This window comes from Orbicella franksi, chromosome 7 (genome assembly GCF_964199315.1).
Source record: "Orbicella franksi chromosome 7, jaOrbFran1.1, whole genome shotgun sequence".
In the NCBI taxonomy this organism is placed as follows: Eukaryota; Metazoa; Cnidaria; class Anthozoa; order Scleractinia; family Merulinidae; genus Orbicella; species Orbicella franksi.
Window position 1 is genome coordinate 29,436,861 of NC_138151.1, and position 25,173 is coordinate 29,462,033.

The 25,173-nt window shown below is 39.0% G+C and overlaps 2 protein-coding genes across 2 annotated transcripts in view; one reads left to right on the forward strand and one right to left on the reverse strand.

Moving 5' to 3' along the window:
• Positions 1-890: 890 nt before the first annotated feature.
• Positions 891-22,811, reverse strand: LOC145493905 (BOS complex subunit NOMO3-like). Its single transcript, XM_081473388.1, has 38 exons — positions 22,515-22,811; positions 21,481-21,570; positions 20,755-20,800; positions 20,517-20,617; positions 19,997-20,060; positions 19,848-19,887; positions 19,219-19,291; positions 18,667-18,744; positions 18,211-18,285; positions 17,634-17,780; positions 17,353-17,442; positions 16,612-16,665; positions 15,922-16,035; positions 15,232-15,317; positions 14,443-14,497; positions 13,934-14,059; positions 13,378-13,519; positions 12,663-12,736; positions 12,491-12,542; positions 12,080-12,216; positions 11,814-11,898; positions 11,098-11,161; positions 10,446-10,544; positions 9,739-9,879; positions 9,079-9,158; positions 8,471-8,633; positions 8,333-8,369; positions 7,466-7,555; positions 6,436-6,549; positions 6,292-6,354; positions 5,842-5,906; positions 5,292-5,349; positions 5,098-5,181; positions 4,574-4,660; positions 3,984-4,094; positions 2,869-3,090; positions 2,193-2,285; positions 891-2,104 (listed from the first exon to the last, which is right to left on the reverse strand). The coding sequence occupies exons 1-38, from the start codon at positions 22,686-22,688 to the stop codon at positions 1,982-1,984; spliced, it is 3,597 nt and encodes a 1,198-aa protein (XP_081329514.1). The 5' UTR covers positions 22,689-22,811; the 3' UTR covers positions 891-1,981.
• LOC145493923 (thiopurine S-methyltransferase-like) overlaps positions 7,246-25,173 on the forward strand; it is a 152,429-nt gene continuing 134,501 nt past the window's right edge. The window contains exon 1 of the mRNA XM_081473412.1: positions 7,246-7,256. The gene's annotated coding sequence lies outside the window, so the exon portion shown is untranslated. The remainder of the gene's footprint in view (positions 7,257-25,173) is intronic.

Sequence of the window (25,173 nt, forward strand, 5' to 3'; positions counted from 1 at the left end):
GTTGACAAGAAAACTCTTTATGCTTACGATAATGCTTATGTATGCCCGGTTCACACTCAAGTATTCACAACATAAGCATAAGCATAAACATAAGAAAATGGAAAAAGTTCCATTCCTTGTGCTTATGCTTATACTTATGTAACCCCGGTTCACACATATTTTTCTTATGCTTATGTTTATGCTTATGCTTATGTCAAAGTGTGAACCAGTCCTAAGGGATAAGTTTAGACCACCATAAAAAGAAACAAACAAAACCCATTGACCGTTTCCATGACAACGTGTCTTTCTGGCATAGCAGGTTCTGGCAGGCTGGAGTTTGGGACAGGTTTTGGCTACCCACGTTTTTTTTTAAAGAATATACTGATTTTATAAGAACATCGAGGTTGAAATTTGGGAAATTTTAAGAATATTTTAAGAATAAAGCCGAGGCAGAGATTTTGCCAAGAATGTAATTTTGTGTTACAAGAATATTTTCAGCCTAAAATCGGCAGAAAAATGAGAACATCTAAATTTCTTTTAGAAACCTGTGATAAGCGATACATTTGGAATAAACACTTATTTAGACTTCAAAATTGGCTCAGGGCAACAAAGCGGTACTCACAAAAACCCTTTTTTGTTCAACTCCGATCCCAAAGCAAACGTAATATTGGCATGTTAATGACATTTTGAAAATGCAAGAGTCGACAAGAGTGTGTATCCCATTTTAATAGAGCCAAGATTTCTCACTGGAGACGGCATTGAATTTTCACGAAAATGGATTCTAAAATTCCAAAAACCATATCAGATTGTCAAAGTGAAAAAATATGACATCTTTTGCTTCTTTAAGCTTTTAATTTGGCGCCAAAAATCGGTCGCACGCCTCCAGCAACGCACTCGTCGAGTGTTGCCATTTTGGATAATAGTTGTTGTTTTGAACAAAATATGTTGTTCCTCGTCAAATCAAACCCAGAATTCTCGAGTAAAGTATTAGGTGGGGCCAAAGCAACTTTAGCATTGTCTTTAATTTTGTTGCCTGTGAAGAAAAAGACTATTATCGACTTTTTAAGGATCTGACAAATGTTCAAGAACTTTGCAAGTTCTGTACGAGCCACCTTCGCCGGCAGTAGTATTCCAGTGGCGACTGTGGCGATGGGTTAGTTAGGGGTACGGTGCAAACAGGATTAGCGCGAAGAAAAAGCAAGTGGAAAGGTAAATGTGAGGGGTTTGGAGACAGGGGGTGATTCTTCGTTTATATATTCTTTTAATTTTTTTTTTTTTCACTCGCAGGTTACTACTTCATAGTTGCCACAGACATCACTTTTCAAAATTTCCTGCCTTTTCCCTGGACAAATAGACTCAAAATGTCAAATATAGGGGTTTGGAGACAGGGGGTGATTCTTCGTTTATATATTCTTTTAATTTTTTTTTTTTTTCACTCGCAGGTTACTACTTCATAGTTGCCACAGACATCACTTTTCAAAATTTCCTGCCTTTTCCCTGAACAAATAGACTCAAAATGTCAAATATAGTGGCGGCTCCTAACCTGACGTTCCCCCTTCCTCAAAGTATTTTCATCCCCCCCCCCCCCCCTTTCCTCTCCCTGACCATTTCCTGACCTCTGACAACCGTGTATTTTCCAACTAACCGAAGGCCTGGAACAGGTTTACGATTACAACCTCGAGAGAAAACCTTTTAACATCATCATTGGCCTTTTCCGCCTGGGACCACGTGACCCGAAAACAATTGACCGAGGCGAAATATCGAGGCCTAGTAACTAGGCAACATCGCAGGCGCGGTAGCTTGACATAAGACCACTGGCGAGCTCAATTGGAAAGCAAGAAAGCTTTTTCCCAAGCTAGACCGAGTAAGATAAGAGACAGGAGTAACTTTTAAATTCAAAATTCTATCCAAGTGGAGTTTGTAACACGGATGTCTCTAGTGAAGTTACTTTGATATTATTAAACACAGCGAATTGTAAAAATTCCTAAATCTCAAAGCTTTGTTATCTTCGTCGTATTTCTTTTGGTTTCTTCTTGTTCTTGAAAGGGTCCTCCATCTGAGCTTGCAGTTGGTCAGCAGACACACCTTGTAGGAGTTGAGGTACTTGTTGAAGAAATGGAATAACCTGAAATGGAACGAAACCACTCAGTTGGACATGAACTCACCCTAAAAACGCCATAGACCCAATTTGTACATTCAAAGTTTAACAATACCTTGTTGTGGTTCACAGCTAAGAGAATTAGAAGAACCAACAGAGGTAAGGTAAGGAACGAGCCTTGACTTGGTTCTGGTTCAGCTTTACGTGGCTGAGGAAATAACAACAAGAGATTCTCTTTCAGTTCATTATGTAAGAGACCACATGTGCGAAGTTCTAAGATTGAAGGGATAAGTGTGATGATGAATGATGCAAGACTGAGGAAGATGGCGAGCTCGAAAGTTACCTGAAATCTGAACCCTTTTCAGATGAATGCAGTGGTTAACATGTAAATTAGTTATATTGTAAGGAGAGCAGAGAAGAGGCGAGGCAAGACGAAGGAGGGGAGGGGATGGTAGGAGAGGGGAGAGGAGGAGTGGGGAGGGGAGGGGGAGATAAGGGGGAGGGGAGGGGGAGATAAGGGGGAGGGGAGGGGGAGATAAGGGGGAGGGGAGGGGGAGATAAGGGGGAGGGGAGGGGGAGATAAGGGGGGAGGGGAGGGGGAGATAAGGGGGGAGGGGAGGGGGAGATAAGGGGGGAGGGGAGGGGGAGATAAGGGGGGAGGGGAGGGGGAGATAAGGGGGGAGGGGAGGGGGAGATAAGGGGGGAGGGGAGGGGGAGATAAGGGGGGAGGGGGGGAGATAAGGGGGGAGGGGAGGAGTCAAAATAGAGAAATAGCAAAATAGAGAGCTCACCTGTGGTTCAAATTTAAACGTGACATGAGCCCGCACTCCAGTGGCAGTGACAGTAGATTCAGGTCGAATGTAATTATAATTCAAGGTAGAGAGAGAAGAGTCCAAACGAACAATGTACACGAGTCCGTCATTTGGCACGGAAGGAAACTGGAAGTAACTGGCGACGCTGACGGGCGTGGTAAACACCGGCGTGTCGGGATTGTTTTCTGGCGACAGCGTAACCTAATGAGAAGAAAAAAAAATTCAACATTGCATTAATTCCTTTAGTCTCTAGTCTCCTTTTGACGTCGTGTAGACACGCTACTGAGTAGTCACGCTGTTGGATAGTCACGCTGTTGGGTAGCTACGCTGTTGAGTAGTCACGCTGTTGGGTAGTCACGCTGTTGAGTAGCCACGCTACTGAGAATTCACGCTGTTGGGTAGTCACCCTATTGAGAAGTCACGCTGTTAGGAGTCACGCTACTGAGAAGTGATGCTCCTCAGCAACGTTTCGTGACCACCAAATGGCGGCTTCAAAGGAGACTATTCATTTCCAAGCGAAATTCTTTTTCTCTTTAGCGGAAGTTTAGCAACTCTCGCAAGCTTGCGACTCGATTTGTCATCATAGCGTAGTTGGGGGCTAGAGGCATTGTTTCTGTTGAATGCTCTACAGTTATGTCAGTATCGAGCAATTCATCGACATCGTGAGAGGTACTAAAGGTAAAGTCTGCATACGAGCCAAGTGGCTCATCAGGCCGGAGCTTATTCCGCCTTCTGTAGCATGAAGCGACTAGGAGTATTTCTACTCCCCCCTGGTTGGGATGCTAGTCCATCGCAGGGTTACCCCTGGCTTTACGTTCGCCGGTACCCATTTATACACCTGGGCAGAGAGAGGTACTGTGAGAGTAAAGTGTCTTTCCCAAGAACACAACGCAATGTCCCCGGCCAGGGCTTGAACCCGGACCGCTCGATCCGGAGACGAGCGCCCTAACCATGAGGCCACCGCGCCTTCACAATGAGAGAGGTACTTTCTGACCCCTATTTAGAAGATATTTCTCGTGTTCTGATGGACATCCGCGAATCTGCTAAAACTGAAAGCACTGATAACTTTTAGAATGATTTGTGAGTAGCCTTACCTTAAGAGATGAAATAAACTGGCTGTCAGTCACAACATTGCCTGTAATTTCAAATTGATTAACATGGCGGAAAGCGATCATGTTTACATTCTGAAGGTCAGAGCCAGAAACCTGGAATGAAAGGAGAGCAATTCGACAGTTAGACAGTGTCCCCTGTTGTCACACATGCTCAAGTTTAAAAGTATATCAAAATTAAAGAGACGGTGGTTCTACGGCGTCAGTATTAGGTACTCATTTGAAAAGTCACACACATAAGGTTTCATCTGGAGTCAAAATCATGTTACATATCAAATTAAAGAGTACAAAAAGAAAGTAGCGCTCAGTAGCTTTCAATTGCATGTTCTGACACACGGGTTTCATCTAAAGATCTGAAAAACTTAAAAAACCATGATATACAGAAAAAAATAAACAGTACCACATGAAAGTACTGCTCAATAGCTTTCACTTGAATTGTCACTTTTTATAGCCACTTAGTACAGCACTGAATAAACAGTTAGCAAACTTAGCGTATATTCAGCGGTTTGGATCTCACGCTTGGTCACGAAACCATATTAAAGTTATTGAACATCATTCATTGAGAGCCATTTTACCTGTATGTCGATAAACGAGGGCGAGGCTCGCTCAATGTGTGGATTACTATCCCCAGTCTTCACTCGAACTCTATACATGCACCCGGGCTGAAAGAAACGGTGGACAGCCATGAACAACGCAAGCAACAGGTAACACTTCCTTACAAATTGAGTCATACAGCAGGTTCTTCTTTTTTTTTTTTTTTTTTAAATAAAACTAAATTTACACTTAATAACCCATCTGGTCTGTCACGAAGAAATGGCAGTAACGCAACAGATCAATGAGAAATTTTAAGTAAGAAATTTGCCACTCGCAGAATGAGCGGGAAACATACCGACGACAGTAAGCGCGGGGAAACATTGAACTGCTGCTCAGGGCGGGAAAACGTAGGTATGTTTGGTGTTTGTCTCGCCTCTGATTGGTTAAAAGCATAACACGTTTTCCCTGATTGGTTGTCCGAGTATCGAGTACAGCAAAATATAAAACCACAGACGGATGACTGATTTGCTATGAACCTAACGTAACAGATATTTTTTTAACAAACCTGAAGTCCACGCAAGCGATATTGACCCTCTTGATCAGAAACTGTTTCTTCTTGAAAAGATTCGCAGCTATCGAGGCCGACAGCCTGTAAATGGAACCAAAGCACATAAGAAGAAGCCTTACAGACATAGAAACAGAAAGGCACAAATAAACTTGAATACAACACCTGTTATTTCGGAGCACATAAATACCAACCTCGATAGCTATTCCTTTTTCTGGCTCCCCATTTAGGGATGATATTTGACCGAAACAACTGCAAAGAAAGAACATGATCTCTCCTTACAAACATTACGACCACGCTAATAAATCAAGTTAACAACCAATGACAAATATCTTATCACTTGGTACAGTTTGCTTCTATCTTCAAAAGTTCCACTTCTATTGAGTCTCATAACCAGTTAATATATATTTGAGGGCACTATCTTCGTCGTAACTTTCGGTGTGTATCTACTTTAGGGATTTGCTAACAACCGTGAAACTTTTGTGGTTAGTTTCGGAACTTTAAAATTTTACGGTAGACTATTAATCTGGGCTTTTCTTTATTTTCTGAAAATTCTGTACCTCATTTAAGAAACAAAACGATGAATTTGCTCCCCTTAAAATGAACATTACTGACTTGGGGTTTTCAGTTAGTTTTGAGTCTACTACAACACACGCCCACACAAGCACATCGGACTGACCATGATAGACAACAAACCAGGTCAATTGTGTGATACTACAAAGTCTGACACGAGCGTTAGTTTACCTGAACGCAACTCTTTTGCCTTTGACATGTATCATCACAGTCGCACCTTCACCAACATCTATCATCTGTTAACAGATCAAAACAGTGCACAAGAATTAGGCACTAAACAAGTGAACAGTTCAGGAGGGAGACCACAAAACAGCGGACACATCCACTCCAACTTCATCATTGCTGGCGCTTAACTCGCTTAGCTTACCGACTGTAAGTATTGCTAGATATATACTCTCCCCTAGAAGGGATGCTAGTCCATCACAGCCCCCCCCCCCCCCCCGCCCCGTCCTACCGCGCCTAGCATATCCATTTGAAATTCTGTTTGAGAAACGCACTGAAGGGATAAAGTATCTTGCCCAAGGACACAACAGTATTGACCTAAGTAGGTTATATGGTAGAGCTGAAATTACTTATAAATGAGTGACCTAACCCTTTTATGAATTAAACAGCGCTACAGACCTGAGAAGCGGGTGTGAAGGTGTACTCTTTTAACATCGGACGAAAAAAGTACTGTCCTGGACCCTACAAAACAAACAGACCATTGTGTTAATATCTGCTCAGTAGCTCTTGTGCGTGCAAAGCGCTCGTGAAGTCACGACTTACCAAGTTAGCAAACACCATAGTACCATTATCAAGAGTCAGGTTATTGCTACGGAACTGACCCGCGCTCAGCGACAACAGAACTGCAGATAACGGCTGATCATTGTCATCAGACACCTGTTAATAACAAGAACAAAAATCGAAATTTTTCTTTCGTGGTTTAGATGACAGAGCAAACGTACATGTCCTCAAACAATGTTTCTCAGGAAATTGCTTAGTTCAGGACCCGTCCACACTACACAGAGGGAATTTGAAAACGGAGCTTTATTTCTCCTGTTAGGCATTCCGTCCACACTAATCCGTCACGGAAACGGAGCTTTACGAAAACGCTCTCCACATCGGAGGAGTTTGAAAACGCTGGCTTTCCGTTTTAGTGTGGACGCAAAAACATTTTGAAAACGAAGCTTTTCGTAAACGATGAGGTTACGATAATGACGGTATTCCCCCGCCCGAGTTTTACTCAAACACAAATGATAAATGACCGGTGATTGTTGCGTTTTCAAATTCCTCCGGCGTAATGTGGAAGGGGCCATTGAGGTAATGTTTGACACCGCCTCTTTCCTCTTGGTACGGGAAGCAGGGAGCATTAAAAATGGGAAGAGACTGTACGTCTAAGTTTCGCGTGATAACTATTTCCCCTCGCTTTTTTGTCCCTTCTCCCTTGAAGAATTATCTGCTTTATAGCAACTAATTAAACGTTTTACATTTTCCTTTTTATCAATAAATTTAATGACTGTGCTAAGTTGTCTAAGTCTCAGGTCAGGTCGATACCAATTAACTGGCCTCGTTGTGAGATCATCGTTTGTCCCGAACGCGATTTTCATGTTGAGATTTCCGTCTTTTTCAGACGGAAAGAAAGTGTTGACGATCCAGATAAAATCAGTCGAATTTCATCGAGACCAACGTCCAGTTTCTCAATAATATAACATTTTCTGCCAACCTTTTAACCACCCGAAACCCAATTAACAAACTTCTCCGGTAAGCGTACCCACGGGACATTTGACTATTTTCATTCAATGCTCATTCTTCTTACCACAATGTCAATTTGTCCAAGTTTCAACGCTTGAAAATCTCCCTTCTTGCCAGCCACAGGGCTGAGTATAAAACCTTGTTTGCTTGCAGCCTGAGAAGGGGGTCAACAGAATGAGATAAAACATTACATCACCAGAAACCGCATAACACATGCAACTGTGAACGATAAAAAAATTAGGCTTTTAATTTTCAAAAGTGCTTTGAATAAATTCGTTTTTCTTAGCTTGCGATCTTTGAGACTAAAGCAAGTGTAAACAGTTTTTATTACTCGTGTGTACTCTAAAACAATGCCTTACGTACATTGGTGCATTGGTGCAGGATTGTGTAGATTATTAGAGATCAACCAGTAGTACAGACGGCAAAATATCGTACGGCCGTTTTTAGGTTCTTCACTCTCCAGATGTCGTTAGGTCAAGTTCGCCTTGTATACTATTTATGATTCATACCACTGATTTTCTAGGTGTTAGTATGGCTCCATTCCTATCAAGGATCGTATTTAGGAGACAATTTTCTTTTTCGTCCAAGGTTTCAGCGTCATCAACAATCAAGCAAAGAATTGAATGATGTCTTTATCTTCGTTGGTGCATACATATTACATGTAAACAAGATATATATATTGCCTTTAATCTCAGCTTTCAGAATGAAATACCGTCTCAAGGGGTCAATGATCTTGGAGTGGAGGGAACAGTCGATAGTGACGACATATATTATTGAATGGTGTTGCATCTTAGAGGTGAGGGATTAAATAGATTTGTATTCTCTGAGACCTTCTTAGCTCTAGACGGTTTTTTTTTTAATTAAGGTAATTCGAGTTCAGTTTATTTGTCACAAACGTGCGGTTGTTAATCGTTCATTCCACAACACTTACCAGAAAGTACTCAATGCCTCCATGAAGGGGGCCCACCCTGACACACACAAAAAATGACACCAATGTCAGCAAACACGAGATTTCTGTCCAATTTCGTAATCATACTCATATTCATATTCAAAATACAAGCAAACAAACCGGTATTTTCCATTACTGTCTGTTTGGACTGTGATGTCAGCAATGGGCTTGTCACCGCCTGGTGAAATGACAATCTGGACGCCGCTCAAAGGAGGAGTAACTTGACCCTCGATGAAGACACCTTTCCGTCCTTCAAATTCAGCCCAAGCTGCTGGACAGTCATCTGAGGAAGTAGAAAAATCATATTCCTCGTTTGCAAGTGTGCTGGCGGGATTAAGCACGCGAGTGGTTTGTTTCGGCTGCAGAGTCGCGAGGGAATTTTCACCTTCGCCTCTGGAACAAAGTACTTGCGCGCAAAATCCCATTAGCTAGGTAGACTAACAGAAGCTAAACATGCCTTGTTTTCTCGAGAATCGCACTCACAAAACCGGTTAGTATGGAACATACTGCTCGCAAGAAACTGACGTAACTAAAGTTTCAAAGAAAACAGTGCCGCAATTCGTTTTTTAAGTCGATGGAACAAAGATAACATCACAAAGTTTGATCGCTTTCCAGTGTCTTGCCGGAAGAATACAACACAAAGTCCCTTGCTAGATCAAGAAGAGACTGATGGATCTGAAGCTCCTTTCATTATTTAAACAGTTTTAATTGCAAAGTGGTTGTCATACCTGAAATGGTGACAACTCTGCTTGCAGGGTAAAACAGCAACTCTGATGAAGCTGGAGTAACTTCAAATTCCTCACCACGCCTGAACACAAGAGACTCTGTTAGGGCGTTTACATACAATTCAACAATAACTATCAAGAAGAGGCATAATTAGTGTGAGATATAGACAAATCAAAAATATCTGTAAACTAATTGAAGAAAAGCCCGTAACGGTAAGTAGAGGAAAACAAAGTAAAGCTTTGTTGGAGCGCTGTGACCCGGAAGTCAGGCGTTTAACTCTGAAGGGGGCGGCCACTTTTACAGTCTGAAATTCCACCCCACCCCTCTACCCAAGATGGAATGCTAGTCCATTACAGACGGGACAAGACGAGATAAGGCGAGAATAGACGGGACGGGATGTGACGGGATGTGACGGGATGGGGCGGGATGGGACGGGATGGGAGGTAACCTTTCATCCCGGCATTTTGACGGGATTTCCCCCCAAATTTGCCAGTAATACACCCGGGTGGAGAGATGCACTGTGAGAGTAAAGCAACTTGCTCAAAAACAACATACAACTGAAAACCGGAGGCAAACAGACTAAGCGTCTATAACACTACTGTACTTCCAACTGAATTGCGAATGTAACCAAAGATTTCAACAAAATAATTTTATACATTTACCTTCCCCAGTGTGAAAAGTTGTATAAAAGCTCGTGTTTCTGTTCCTCGGGCTTACTGCTATTTAAATCCCCTGCCTCTTTCTCTTCCTTTGATTCCAGTTTTAGTGGTCCAATGCTTGTGACCTCCTTGGATTTCAGAGATCTTGTAATTAAGAAACAGTAAGCAGGTCAATTCTGTCACACAGAGCAGTTTTCACTCAAGTATCGAAAGTAATTTGACCTTTTCTCGCGCGTCTTTAATTTCGCATTTGTTTTTCAGCTATCGCGAAAATTAAGCACCGAAAAGTAGTAACAATGGGCGCTTTCAATTCGATAAAAATTCCCGAGTTGAATTTTCGAAATTCCCAGTGACGAATGGAACAAGATTTTCCGAAATTTCCGGTAAAGAGGACAACCTTTCGAGGTATTCCGGAATTTTCGGAAATTTGCGTTCCATTTAAATTTCCTCCCGTAATTTCCCAAGTTTTCGGTTGAATGGTTCGCTTTTCGGAAATTGGACAATTTCCGGATGTTCTGTAAACTTTCCCAGGAATTATCCGTATCATTTGTCCCCATTTCGAAATTCTTGGAATTTTTGGTTGCTACATAACACAACGAAAACCAATGGCCAGGCTTTAAATACACTCCTTTGATCTAGACTTTGATTCGCTAATTAACTATCAAGCTTACTGTATCACACTGTACGTACAGTGTTTAAAAAGGGCTCACCTGATTTGTACTGTGATATCACTTGTGTGTTGCAGGGTTTTGATTGTTCCAGAGAGCAAATGCTTGACAGCAGTTAATGTAAGCACGGAGGGGGCAGAGCTGAAACAATAATAAACAGTGTGAGCTAGAAACAGTCATGTTATACATGATTTGATTGGTTCACAGACCAGTGCTGTTTAGAGAATTAAGCTGCAGTACAGAAAGGTAACTTGCTTCCTTTTAGTTGTTTTGAAAGTTAAAGGAAAGCTCTTTGAAAACAGAAAACATTTCTTTCGCAATGCTGAAATTGTAGAACCTTCAGCAACATATACCATTAAACGGTTTTAAAAGACGAAATTGAACTGAAAAACAATTAACAGCAGCAAAATTTAAATCAACTTTTTTGTCTATGCTTGGGTCCACTAATGCTCTGTTTTAGAAAAGGAAATACCCCAAATGAAAAGGATAAAAATTTGCAATATTCCAATCACTGCATCTTCTTTCGAAATTTGTCGCGTGGATGATAAACAGCCGAAAAGTTTAAAAACCAACCACAAATAGAAGGCTAAGTAAAGAGGTTAACAAGATGATATTGAAAACGTTCACGAGGAAACATCTAACGATAAATTTACACACAGTGAGTGGCATACAAGAAGTCAAATATAGAACTTACGTGTTGTATTTGAACACTTCTTGTTCAAACTGATGGCAAGAACGAGGCATCAGATTGTAAACTCCTATTGAACAAAATATATATATATATATATAAAAAATAAAAAAATAATTTATTTCTAGCGCATTACATTAAAAAATCTCAATGCTCTTACAGAACAACAATGAGAAAAACGATAACGAAACCAATATAAGGAAATATAAGAGTATTCCATCAAGGGTTCTTCCAGAAAACATCAAATTAATAAAAGGTATACAATGTGTACATGTGTCTACGTTTTTACATCGAATGTATCAAGCAAATGTGTTTTCAATTTAATTGACCTATTTGTTTGATACAAGGCACTGTCTCTGGAAGGTGCTTTTGAAAGAAAAGCGATGAAAGAGCCACAAACGTCTTAACAGGTACATTTTAAACACCCAGGTGTATAAATGGCACCCATCTATGTACTTCTTGGTGATCTGTTGGGGCAACCTGACAGAATGCATGGAGTAGCCTGTGATGGACTAGCATTCCATCCAGGGGGGGGGGGGGAGGGGTAGCAGTTCTCCCAGTCACTTCAAACAGACACTAGAGTTAAGTGCTGAGAGCTGTGAGCCAGTTGGGCTTAAGCTTTAGCCTGCGAGCAGAGTCTCCTTTGATCTTTGGTACTATGACATGTACATGTGTATTGTGCATGACGTTTAAGTGGGACATTGATGTTTTGAATACACTACCTGGTTCCTTCAAGCAAAATGTTTTAGTTCCTTTTGGTAAGTCAAAGGAGTCCACAGTTTCTTTACCAGATTCCAGTGAAAAGAACTATGAAGAAAACAAACTATAACCAAGTGCATCTTTTTGAGTGAGCAAACAAGACAAATTTATACTCAATACCAAATAGTTAAGAAAAAGAAATAATTATTTATGAGTTATTATTCATAATCTTTATTATCATAATTAATAATTATCTATTATTAATACATAATTAATATTAAGCACTTACCAATGTGATGTCATGAGACAGGATACATTTTAAAATAAATCCTGACTGTACAAACTGTAAGTCAGTGACATCTGCTTCTGCCACTTCAAACTCCAAAGATGAATTTTCCCAGCACCAAGATTCTTCGAGTACTAATGCTGCAATGAAAATTATCATTCATTATACTTGTCACTTTAAAAACTCTCATTCTGTGGAATGCAAATTGCATGCACAGTAAGGAAGTGCACACACAATTTGTGCAGTTACAGTTGTGTATCCTTAATTCTAATCATTTTGCTCAACAGCTGCTGTTGTTATGTACATGTAAGTCAAAGTTCCCGTTCAGCTCCATCAAATTATATCTACCTTGTATACACTGGTACATGTAGATTCAATTCATCTTTTCACAAATTTAAGGCTTGTCAGTAATACCTTTGTATTTTCCAGGAAAAACATCCTTAAACGTGAAAGAGGTATCAGTGACCTGTTCAAAATCAACAGAAGAATAATTATGCAAATTCAGAATAAAACAGAAATGAAAAAAAAAAAAAATTCAAATAGACTGTATCAGTAAAAAGGTCTATTCAATACAGCAGTCAAATACCTGGCCCTCTGCTTTGGGCAGATTTGGGTTTGACAATGATTGAAGTGAAACTGATACCCCAGTACAGGAACCACCTGTGCAGTAAAAGGCAAGAAAGAGTCAAGAAAATTACTAACATTTCCCTTCTTTTTTATTTTCTGACTTTAAAAGTCCTTTTTTCTTTTTCCTGATAATTAAGAAAGTCATCCATTTGTCCAGATAAGAGAAATGTTGCTGGGATGAGCCATCTAATTCTCAGATAAGACTTCAAATACATTGTAAGAGTAACATTGTGTATATACTTCCATCTTCAACTGCTTTTGTCCATTAACTGCTGCACATACTCTTGAGACTTACATGTGTACATCTTACTCAGCATCTCCCCTCCACCAGACTACTCAGTGCCTCTGAGCCCTCCTGGACTACACAGCAACCGAGGCTGTCCATAGGGTCCATGACACTCCTACTACGGCTAAGTATGTCTGATGTACACTTGATATTACAGATGAGCTTACCTGTAGTTGATACAATTCCCTCAAAAGGTTACAAGTTTGTTACAGGTGTGAAGATCAAAGCTACAGGTGACTCAAACCTTAATGACGGCCCTGAACACCTTCCCCCTCCAAAATACTCAGTCTCTCCCCCATAAAATTCTTAGCACTTCCCCATCTGGGTTGATCTACATCTTCCCTTCCCAACACCAATCACAATCTACGTTTTGCTGGCAACAACTTACCAATACATTTTACAGTTCCAGCAACAGTTGCCCTGAACTGTGAGAATGCTATGCCAAGAACAGGACTGTTTGTCACGGTCACTACTTGTTCCTTGGGTGTTAATGCCAAGCCAGCAGAAACTTCTTGCATTGTTATGACAGGCTAGAACATTCAAAGACATAAAACAATCAGTCAGTAAGTAGGCCAAGCAGAAGTCTGTCACATGCAGTGTTGTACATGTAAAAAATATCACTTGTAAAATGTGTCTGTACAAAATTAGTGTCAGACTGGTATTGACAAAGCAGCCAAAAACAATTTGACAAATTTAAGCCTTTTCCTTTGCAATCACACTCTCTAGCACTACACACCAGAGTATCAAAGTTGAAGAATTGAAAAAAAACAAAACCTTTTAGAACATACTTTTATCATTTTTGCAAAGTAATAAAAACTATACATTTAAATTAGACGCAAGATTGATGTTGTTCAGTACAGGCTTGAGGATCATAAGCCAGAGCAGAACTAAAAATGAAAATACTAATATTCAAATACAATTGCATTTACAGTGCAACCTATTACCTGAATGGTATGGACCCCTGGCGGTACTTTGAAGCAAAAGTCACCATTTCCATCCACTGAGGTAGAAATTGATCTCGTTGCAATTGATGCACCTTCTGTTTGTAAAATCATTTTGCGTCCTTTTAACTGTAAAAAGTAATATAAGATTCATTTTGTTACATGTTACAAGGACAATAATTTTATAATGTATGGCAGTATAGAATTTAACCCCTGCCTCCATTGACTACATGTACATTGGAACTCCCTTCCCATCACCAAAACTAATGTCTGTAAAATTTAAGAAATTGATATATTGCTTAATGTGCTAGACCTGCATGCAGATCACAAGTTGTAAACATAAAGGTACATATTTCATGTAGGGGATACGAACATAGCAAAATTAAGGAATTTGCTACATCAGGGACATTATTTACAGCCTTGTGAATTGTTTTTCCACTTCCACAACAAACTATGTAGTAAAGTTAGGGAACGAAACATTTTGATGTAAAATCATCTCCAAAAATACATACCAGACTAACTCCAGGAGGAAACTCATCAAACTTTAAATTTCCACACAGGTGATATCTGGAAATAAGAGAAAAACAAATTAATTACTGTACTGGTAATTCATTGCTGTAAATTCATGCAATCATGTCCATAATAATTATTCAAGTGAACATTCTCAAATTTAATTGATTGGACAGGTTTTTGTGCAAGTGCAAATGGCAGTAGTCAACTCCTGTAAGTCAAAAATATATATTTGTAGTGACTAGTTAGGAATATTGCTCATGCAAGTGCCCCCCTCCCTCCCCCAGGATAAGACACTTGCTCATTAAAAGTTACCCCAGGGTAGGGGAAGCTGGTTACCCCCTGTCTCAGGTTGTCCTTATACTCAGTGGTACATCTGGGTGGGGTCATTCTAGGGGGTCAAATTATCCCCCTTGTTTTTTCCTTAGATTGCATTCAATTACCACATAACATCTAACATCCTGTTTCAAATAAGCTGGACCTGACCTTTTGATTTCGCTACACCATTTTTGTCAGGCCAGACCAAGGTATGCTTTCACCAGTTCAAATGACAAATTTATCAGAATGAGGGCATTATCAGAAGACGGGCTGTTGTCTGCTGCCTTATGCTTGGAATTTAAAATCAGCTTAAAATAATGAGCAACATCTTTGTGTGACATTGAATCCTTTAACCCTTTTGCTCTCTGAATTGCATTCATCCAGTCTAAAGTTGTACATTCAAATAACAAAACAATAACTAACATGCAAGGCCACTGTATGAAAGAAAATAAAACACTCCAGTCTCCACTTACGATGTGGGAGTGATCACCGGAAGCCTGGGAGTGTTTGGAGTCACTTGAACTTTCACTGGATTAAAAAAGTAGTGTTCTTTATTTGCCTGTAAAAATGAAAATTTATTTCAATATCATGAACAGTTACTCACTGAATAATCTGAAACATCCCCCCCCCTCCCCCGCAGTTATAAGCCTTACAGCTCAATTTGCATCAGTTCCTGTACCATAATGAAGCTACATATAGTGGGTGACAAAAGTGATTGAGACACTTAAAGAAAATTACTGCACCCCCCCCCCCCTCTTTCCCCCTAATTTGGGGTTTTACAGGTACTGTGGTCTGTGCAGTCTTAGGGTAGAAAAAGCAACATTGTTTGAGAAAGAGGGGAGAAAAATATTTCCAACATGTACTGAAAAAAAAAAAATACAGTGATGTGTTTCAACACTTTTTCCACAAATTAATTGTAGAAGTTTACAGTGTACGCATGCAAAATGTTTGCTGGTGTCCTTATATAATTTTATAGTACTCCTGGATGGATGGGAAACTGTGGGACTGGACATGTCTTTCCCAAGAACTAAATGAAACAAAGTCATGTAGCCCTTGCTTCTCTTCTTAACCTTGTTTCCTACTTTCTGCTTGGAATTTTTTTGTAGTAATGCATTAAAAATGAATAGTTTTCTGTGTTGTTAAAATTTTTGTTGTTTTCCTACCTGAATAGTGTAACCCCCAGCTGTAACATTGTTCAATACATAGACACCTTCTGCAGTTGTAGTTGCCGTGAGGTCTTCACCAGCTGAAATTGTAACGTCTGCAATGCCTTGACCCTTAAACACGAATAGTACATTTAAATTTTATGTGTATTCCATAATTCATGAAATACACTTTATAGCCTTAAGTTAAAGTCTACATTCAAGTCTATGGTTCAATGTGTGTGAACACGTATGTAAGTGAACCATTTGACTGCTGCTTACAAGTACAGTAATACCAGGGCTATCATTAAGGGCCATAACCCATAAACACCTGCTACAGCTGAGTATGCTTGATTTTCCCTTGGTGTTACAGGTGAAATTGCCTGTTGTTGAAAGTATTCACCCACAAAGTAACAAGTTTGCTACAGGTGTGGAGAACAAGGGTACAGGCGACTCAAAACTTAATGACAGCCCCGAATATCCCGATTTTTTGAACTTTTAAGGAAAATGAAAAGTGGTTTGAAAAATCCCTGGTAGTTCATGAAATTGTGGGTAGAATTTCACTTTACGAGTGAGGGAGGGAAGTGGCTTTTGATAAGAGTAATCAAGAGGTTAAAGAAATGGATGGTTTGAGAAATCGGGATTCCACTTTATGTCTTGTATTAGTAACTAGTATGTTAATATAACCCCATGCATTAGACTAAATCTTACCTCTGCTGTAAGAATTTGACCAGTGACTGAAAATCCATGCACTTGAAATGGAGTCTGCAAGGACAAAATACCAATTCTGAGTAAGAGGTTTGTGAAGTTTGCACTGCAACTGCTCCAGCCAAAGTCATCGGACAAAATTCTGAGCACATTGACAAATAAAACTTTGGATGTTCGCAATTTAGATTTCTAACAAAATTATCAATCTGAGCAAGCTGCACACTACAGAAACAATGAATTTGTGACCATTTCTAATGTTTTAATAGGCAAACACTTTTGGCCAACAAAAAAACATGTACAAAACATTTGCTTGGGTGACCTTACTTGGAGTAGTCAAACTGTCTTAAAATGTCAGTTTTCAACAAAATTGCATTAATTAGTACAAGTAACAGGGGTTTCATCAATATTTTCAACAGGAGGGCAACTGGTTTTCACAGGTGGGCAAAAAATTTTGAACTGAACTTCTTTACAGTAAAAAACAAAAACAAAAAAGAAACAGGCAGGCAAAAGTGACCCCACAGCCAGTCAATTTCCGCAGTGACCCAGCACTAAATGAAATCCCTGCAATTTAATAGTAAATATTTTTAATGTTTACTTTTGTTTACTTGCAGCCTGGGTAAATCATTTGGGGCCATAACGAAACAAGTTATTACTATAATTGTTGCTGATAAGTAAAAATATATGGAGTCATGTACATGTGTACATTAAATGGAAATTATACATTAAGTGCTGTTCAGTTCTTACCTTTAACACAACACTTTTGTAATTAACAGAAAAGGTGAGTTTAGAGGGAACCACATCAAATGTAATGAGCTCTCCTTGGTAATATGGAACCTGGAATAATAGAGACATCAACAGCAGTGAAACAAAGAAATACCAGTACATTAACATTTATTTAATAACAACTGAAGCATAACGTTGGAAAAAAAACATCCATATTTATTCTGCATATAACCCTTGAGCTTTGTCCAAAATAGAAAACAACACAATTTCATAACAAATATATGTACACAGTATTTCATTACCAATGTGTACTCTCCACTCGGGACACTTGGAAACACAAACAGCCCATCAACACCTGACTTCATGCGGCACAATGGCGTATCAACTTCAGTTTTCTTTTTAATGATTTCTATCACATCAGCAGGAATCTCTTCACATCCTGGTAAGTTCTGAAATTCAACACAATTTTGCCAATAAGATTGTTTGCACAGATCTTGCTTTTAGACGTCCACACCATCATAAAAGAGACATCACAATTTGGGAAACAAGTACAGCGGAGTGTCAACTTTTTTGATCTCTTGGGGAAACAATATTTAATATTTAGTACGGATTGCATAGATTTTGTTTTTTGCTATGTCACAGTTCACATACCTTGAAAAGATTAGCCTACATTTTTCAAGTTTGCCATTTGTAATCAGTGTCAATCTTCTCCATCTTGAACCTTAAATCCTTACTATCTCTTTGGTGCTTTTTTTATCTCACTAATAAAACTACTATATTTTCAGGTTTCCTTCAATTTAAAGGTAATTTTGTATGTGGCCAAAATAAGTGAAATACCATGACAGAGCTCCTATTATAAGTAATATAAATTCCATCTACCTTCTGACTAACAGATTTAGAGAACAGAAGAAATCCCACATCTTGAATAGGTTCACCATCACTTAACACATGACCCTGAGATAACAAAAAAATAGCATCTATTAAACAAGAATGACTTGAAGGCAAGATAAAGTGAAGAATCTAGTCTCTTTGTCAGAGTCATGTATTGACCAGTGCCAAGTAGCCAATGATTTGCGCACAATGCATACGAATTTGCAGCTTTTCTTTGACAGATTTACATCATTCTACTCGGCTCTACAATAATTATTATTGTAGACAAACTTTACATTTCTGTTTTTATATATTAAAATCATTTTACATCAATTGGAAGTACTGATTTATACACCAATTCAAAGCTACTGTAACAGTACATTCTACAAACACTGTGGTACATGTATGATATACTAGCAAAACGTTAAATTACATGTAACAAAAATTTCAAAGTCTTTAACTCACTTTTACATCATAACCAGACACAATCATCTTGTCCATAACATCAACATTACTGGACTCAACCAAAACTTCTATTTCAGCCTAAACAACAAAAATAAATAAATAGATAAACAAATAAATAAACAAATATACAACTAGACCAACCAATATACAGTGCAGTTCACATTCTACATGTACTGAGAACCATCCTGAACTCGTTTGTAAGTGAGTCCCTTTTCACCGGACTTCTCTCCTTGACAACACTTCACATTCATATTCATATTGGGGTATGTTGTTTTTGACCAGATCATTAACTTCTGTTACTTTTTTCACAAAGTAACCAAAGCAGTGAAAAAATTCCCAAGCTCGTACATTTTAATGCACCTTAACATGAATTCAAAATGCACTCTAAAGCATTCTTTCCAAGCAAACTTGGTTTGCGTTTGTCCTCTGATTTTCATACTGGCTGCCAGTTTGGCAAATAATATTTAAGTGGGGGCAGGTGAAAACTGAAATTCACTGGCCCATTGGGGCAGTGGATGTCACTTTTTTTTTCCTACCCTGCTTTTTACTCACATTTTCAAAACTCCATGACGCATGGGAAGCCTTCAGGTTGTATTTGCCAGGCATGACACGAGTAAAACTGAAACTAAATAATTCAACAAGGTGGTATGTAATATCAATACCATCAAATAGAGACACACCTTCTGTCTAAAGATGTTATATAGACAGACAGAAACCTCCCAAGAACAGACACTTATTAATAGTCTCTCTCTGCATAATTATGCATGCACATGTACATTGTAAACGCTACAACATGTACATTATTCATTTAAATCTTCCACTATTACTACAGTGTACATGTATTTTTAGATGTACACATAGAGTAAAAGGTCAAGTATGCATATGAGCCAAGTGGCCCATCAGCCCAGAACCTATCCCGGTTTCTGTAGCATGAAGTGACTAGGAGTATTTCTACTCCCCCCTGGATGGAATGCTAGTCCATAACAGGGTTACCCCCAGCAATAAATTCAAGAGTACAGATTTATAAACCTGGGGTACAGTGAGAGTAAAGTGTCTTGCCCAAGAACACAAAACAATGTCCCCAGCCAGGGCTTGAACCCAGACCGCTTGGCCAGCCAGAGTTGAGTGCACTAACCAGGAGGCTACAGCGCCTCCCACATTTTAAGATGTAGAGTACTTACAATCCTCCTTCAGCTGTTACTGTCTTCCTTTCTTTGTCACCTAAAAGATGTTTAGTTGGCTCACAGTTAGCACATAATGCTTGAAAGTACTGGGATGTAATTATATGCAAAATACAAGTTGAAATAGACTTTAGATGTCTGCAACAAACCTGAGGATCCTTGCAGAGAAATCTCTACTCCAGATGGACCAAGTTCTCTCCCTTTACTGATCACCTGTTTTTGTAAAATTAAGAAAACATGTAATACATAATTATATTATAATTATCCAATTACAAATTATTTGTAATGAAAAGTGTAACATTTGATAGCCTTGATATTTTCTCTCCAAGTCACTGAGACAACAAGTCATATGTAATACATAATACTGAAAATTTGCTTATAGAGGTTTTGCACAGCAACCATGTTGATGGCAGGAACAATAGATTCTTTTTCCTATGGGGAAAAATGTTCTTTCTAATGCAAACCATTTTCATTGTTCCTACCATGCCACATGGCTCCTGTGCAAAACCTCTATCCACACCTACATATCAATCCTTACCATGCATGTCTGAACATAATTCTGCAACACCTTCCCTGAGTTTTATTAAGGAACACATTGAACAATGAAAAGGTTAATTTTGTTGTTATTCATGTACATGTATGTATAATAAAATATGCTTTAAAACCCACCTTTCCAGAGAGTGTGAAGCCTGTGAAAATGAAATTAATGTCTTCTCCTTTACTGCACTTGTCTGTAGTGCCATCTATGTTTAACTCCACACTATTTGGATCTGCAACACAACATACAATCCAGTTATGCTTGATTAACGTGTTGGTCCTCTGCAGCAGATGAAAAAGGAGCAATAACAATAACATATTAATAATTATTTTGATGGATCATAAACTTCTACAGTAAAAATGTACGTACCAAAACTCCAACCAACAGGAGGCTCAATCTTAAGTACAAATGTTCCCTGAAAAAAAAAAACAACAACAACAACAACAATGAAAAATCACTCCATCACTGCTGAATCAATGGTTGCATATTTCTCTTACACCAGTCATATTCATTTGGCAGACCTCTCAAGAAACAGAAATGTATTTTGCCGAGTTCAAAAGGTCATGTCTAGGGTTTTGAGCCTTTCTGTATGTTTCTCTATTAAGGTTTGTTGATTGTCAATGTAACAATATTAATTTGACACCAGTGAAAAACATAATCATTGTTTGGCTTATTTTGGGGGTTTTGATTTTTAGTTTACATGTTATTGAAAGGTACAGTAATCATGCACAGACTATGACAATATCTCAAAATACTAAATACATACATTATTACCACAATATTATGGTACAAAAGTTTCATAATAAAACTGGGCATTCAAAATTAAGATCTTCATTGCAAAAGTACTTTTAATACACTGATTCTATACATACACATGCATGTCAAATAAGGTCTTCTTTTTTTAATACAGTCGAACCCCCAATCCACCTATTAAATGGCCACCCCTGTTAGGCAGCCAGAAATCAAAACCCCAATGAGGACTTGCCAATTGTTTTTAACTCTATTAAGTGGCCAACCCCCTTCTAAGCGGCCACATTATTTCCCCAAGGGTGGCTGTTTAATAGGGGTTGAACTGTATGCACATCAGTTACATACCTTGTCATACAATGGAATAAGAAAGTAGCCATTGTTAGGTGCACATTCTGTCTGTGACTTTATGATTCCCTGCTTGGTCAACAGCTTCATCTGTCATTGTCATTGCCGGCAACATTTAAAAGTTAATAATAAATTATTGACCATGAAATAATAAATGAATAGATTTCTAGACATTTGCTTTTTCAAAAATTTATTTTTTATTTTATCTGCTCAATGGCTGATTGCTACTAGTGGTAATTGCCTATGATTGTGGAATCTAGAGATACATGTAAACCATCTTGTTACTAACTTAATCACAATGTATATTCCTGCCAAATAACTATTATTAATTATATAGTTATAAAGAATGGAATATTCACTGATAGAAATGGCATTAATTGAAAACTCAGAAAAAAATCTGAGTTCCAGATGGGATTTGAACCCACAACTCCCTGTGATCTTGCCAGACGCTCTAACCACTGAGCTACTGGAGACTCTATGGCGAGCAAGGGTGAAATAATGAAAGTCACATAAGAAAAAGAACACTAGCAACAAGTGTACAGTGCATAACTCCCTTAACGGAGGCACACTAGCCATCTAAGTTAAGGGAGCTAGACAACTGCACAACAAATCAGTAAGGTACAAAGTACATGACACATCTGTATAAATCAAATCACATTGAAATCACCAAAATTCCAAACAGTTCTACTTACAATGATCCTTGCAACAATGACAAGACAAGGACCAGTTTAACTGCTGGAGTACTAGAGCTTCAAATTTAGAACATGTTTCACGTACAGTAGAAGTTAAGCTTAAATTGTACACATGCTAGGGTGTTAGATCCAAACTGAAGGAGCTACATACATGGACGTGTCTTTTTGTTTCATCATGAAAATCTGTAGCATTCTTTGTATTAAACCGTTGTTATCTCTCCACCTATGGTCTCCGTTTAAAAAATATTTTTCGAACACAACACAATTAAGACGTTTAAAGCTTGAGCTAAAGTTTTATAGCCTTTAAGTCTTATATTGATGACTGTCACATGTGTACTGCACCTGTATGAGAGAGTAGTTGATATCAACATCTGATTGTACGAAACCTCCGCAACCGACAACATCTTGAGCTTGTGTTGACGACCAGTAACTGAAGGCGAATATGAGTGAACAGAAAATAGTCTGGCGCAACAACAACATGGTGAGCTTTTGGGCCACAAGTGTTCGGTCCACCATGCCCCGACAAAGAAGAAGTGCGGAGAAGAAATTGCTTGGTTACCAAGTTTTTACAAGTTGCTTTACACGAAGCGGTAATCCTCATTCGCTCCCAGGTCTACCCAAAAATGCTGAGAGGAAACTCGAGAATCTTGGAACACGGAAAACGTGGAAAATGGAACAAAGAAACCGACAGGAAAAAAAAATTTACTCTTGTTTAGACAAATGGCATCTCAAAAGCCTAATAGAAATTTAACAAATTGACGTCACTTTTTTATGCGTCTGTCCTGTTATTGATCATGAATGTTGTGACGAAATTCATTGTCAATAACAGGACAGACGCATTAAAACTGACATCAGTTTGTTTTTTACGATAAAAAATTGCCAAATTGTCCGCTCTCGCTCGTTGACGCATCGCATAAATTATAAATTCATGTGTCTGTCCGCTTATTGACAATAGAAGTTAGCCAATGAGCGCGCGCGAATTTCTGCAGTTATCGTAGAAATACAATATAATTAACAATTAGACCCGTAGCCCTTGCGGGCTACGGGTCAATAGCCCATGAGGCGAAGCCGAATGGGCTATTGACCCGTGACCCTTAAGGGCGAAGGGTCTAATTGTTTTAGTATCACCCAACTAGTCGGACAGAAAAGGTAATAATAAAGTTAGCAAATGCAAGTTGAAGAAATATTTATTTGGGAATAAAACGAAAGAAAGCGTCACGCTCGATGGCGCCAATTTGGCCACTCGATGACTATTACTAATAGTCCCCTAGTAGCGTAGCCAATCAAAATGCAGGATTTGCATTAGTCCACTAGTTGGGTGATACTAATCATAGATAGACAGTCATACAACCGGTGCTCTGATAGGCTGTGCAGTCGCCATGTTAACTTAGTTATAGCTTAGTTAAGAATATTTCATGGCTTTATTTCATAAAAAATAACAAGTGGCAACTAGTCTAATGCACACAAAAGAGAAAATCTGGAAGAATTCGAAAATACGTACCCTCAGTGCCGTGGTGTGGAGTAACATCTGCTTTGGATTTTTCGAACAATTTCCCTTATGTTTACATTAGTCTACATTGAGCTCATTTAGACAGGCACGACCACCAAAATCTAATAGATCCAACTTGTTTACAGATCTCTACGTAAACTGGTACGGGCAGTAGTTGCAACTTGAATCAGTGCTAAATGGGCAATTTTGCCTCAGCGTCAAACTGAGTCTTCGTTCGAAACCATTCATATGAAAATATGCTACCTCATATGTTCATCAAACTCATTTTCATATAAAGGGGTTTTTCGCCGAGGACTCGTTTTGAAACAGAGGCACAAGGTAACTTGAAAATGACTTATTTCATAGTACCCTCAGTTGTCCCAATTACAAGTCTTCGTCGCTGGTTTTCTTTTTCATATTAATTTTTGTTTTTAATTTTTGTAGTGGGTAAAATCGTCACATGCCCCAAGCTACAAGGTCTGCTACGAGAGCACAGAACCGTTATGCGTACAATTGCTATTTCATTTACCGTCCCGCGTTCTGCACAGCATATGGAATGCTTTGTTTTACCTTAAAAATAATTGTACTTTGTTTTCAACTTCCCCCATGTTTTGGGAGTCAATATTCAGGTAGGGCTACCACAGAATTGGATAATACAAAACAGTGGAACATTCCTCAAACGTGTGCCTGCTTGCAGGCCAACCATCGCCTAGGTGGCACACAGGGCTTCAGGGATTCGTCGCCACTCGCTCCAGTGGACAGCCAATTGGTGCTCCCCTTTCCCGACTCTTCCATACCAGCTCTTAATCCTTTTTCCTTGTAGACATACTCTACGTCACGTTGAGCAAAATGAGTGCTTGCGTGACTTACCTAAAATGCAGGGTCTGTTAATTTGTGATTGGGAATATGCTAAAATGTCCGCAAACTGCACAGTGCGATAGCAAATCGTACTTTAAGTTTTAATGCTAATGATGAACTTGGATACATTCTCACTGATTCTTGCCCATCAGTCATGATCAGTATTTCATTATTACAAATGCCACTTTACGTAGATCTGAAAGTTTTGGAAAATTAAGATTGCACCGATTTGTACTGATTTGGGTATCATTGATCATACTGAACAACATGACGAATTTACGAACTTCCTGGCTACGAATCGTCATTAAGCAGACAAGATAGAGGTGACGGACATTTTCTGTAGAACGTTACGCAAAAAGTAAAATAAATATCACATCTATATTCATAGTCCAAGTTCCCATTTCTTTCTCTCCACCGCCCCCCCTCCCCCCCTTTTTTTCTCTCTCACTCGGTTGTCCGCGTTTTATGTATAATAATTTGTTTCGTTATGAGTGCTTCCCCCACCCCTCCCCCAAATAAGAGTTCGGAATTCAGGAATCACGTCATCAATTTTGGCTTGGCATGCGGAAGCTGTAGGTGGTTCTGATGTCTTCTTGGTTTCGTCTTGTTTTTTCCAGCAGTAACGAGTGACTAGGGTAAGCAACTAAGATGGTA

Excerpts from the sequence above, each read along its gene's own strand:
- LOC145493905 (XM_081473388.1), bottom strand. The coding sequence starts at position 22,688 with ATGGTGGACCGAACACTTGTGGCCCAAAAGCTCACCATGTTGTTGTTG. Across the intron at positions 17,781-18,210 it reads CTAAATCTGTTAGTCAGAAG|AACTTACCAGGATGTGAAGA; the intron begins GTAGATGGAATT and ends GTTGAATTTCAG. Across the intron at positions 4,661-5,097 it reads ATCGCTTGCGTGGACTTCAG|CCCGGGTGCATGTATAGAGT; the intron begins GTTTGTTAAAAA and ends CGTTTCTTTCAG.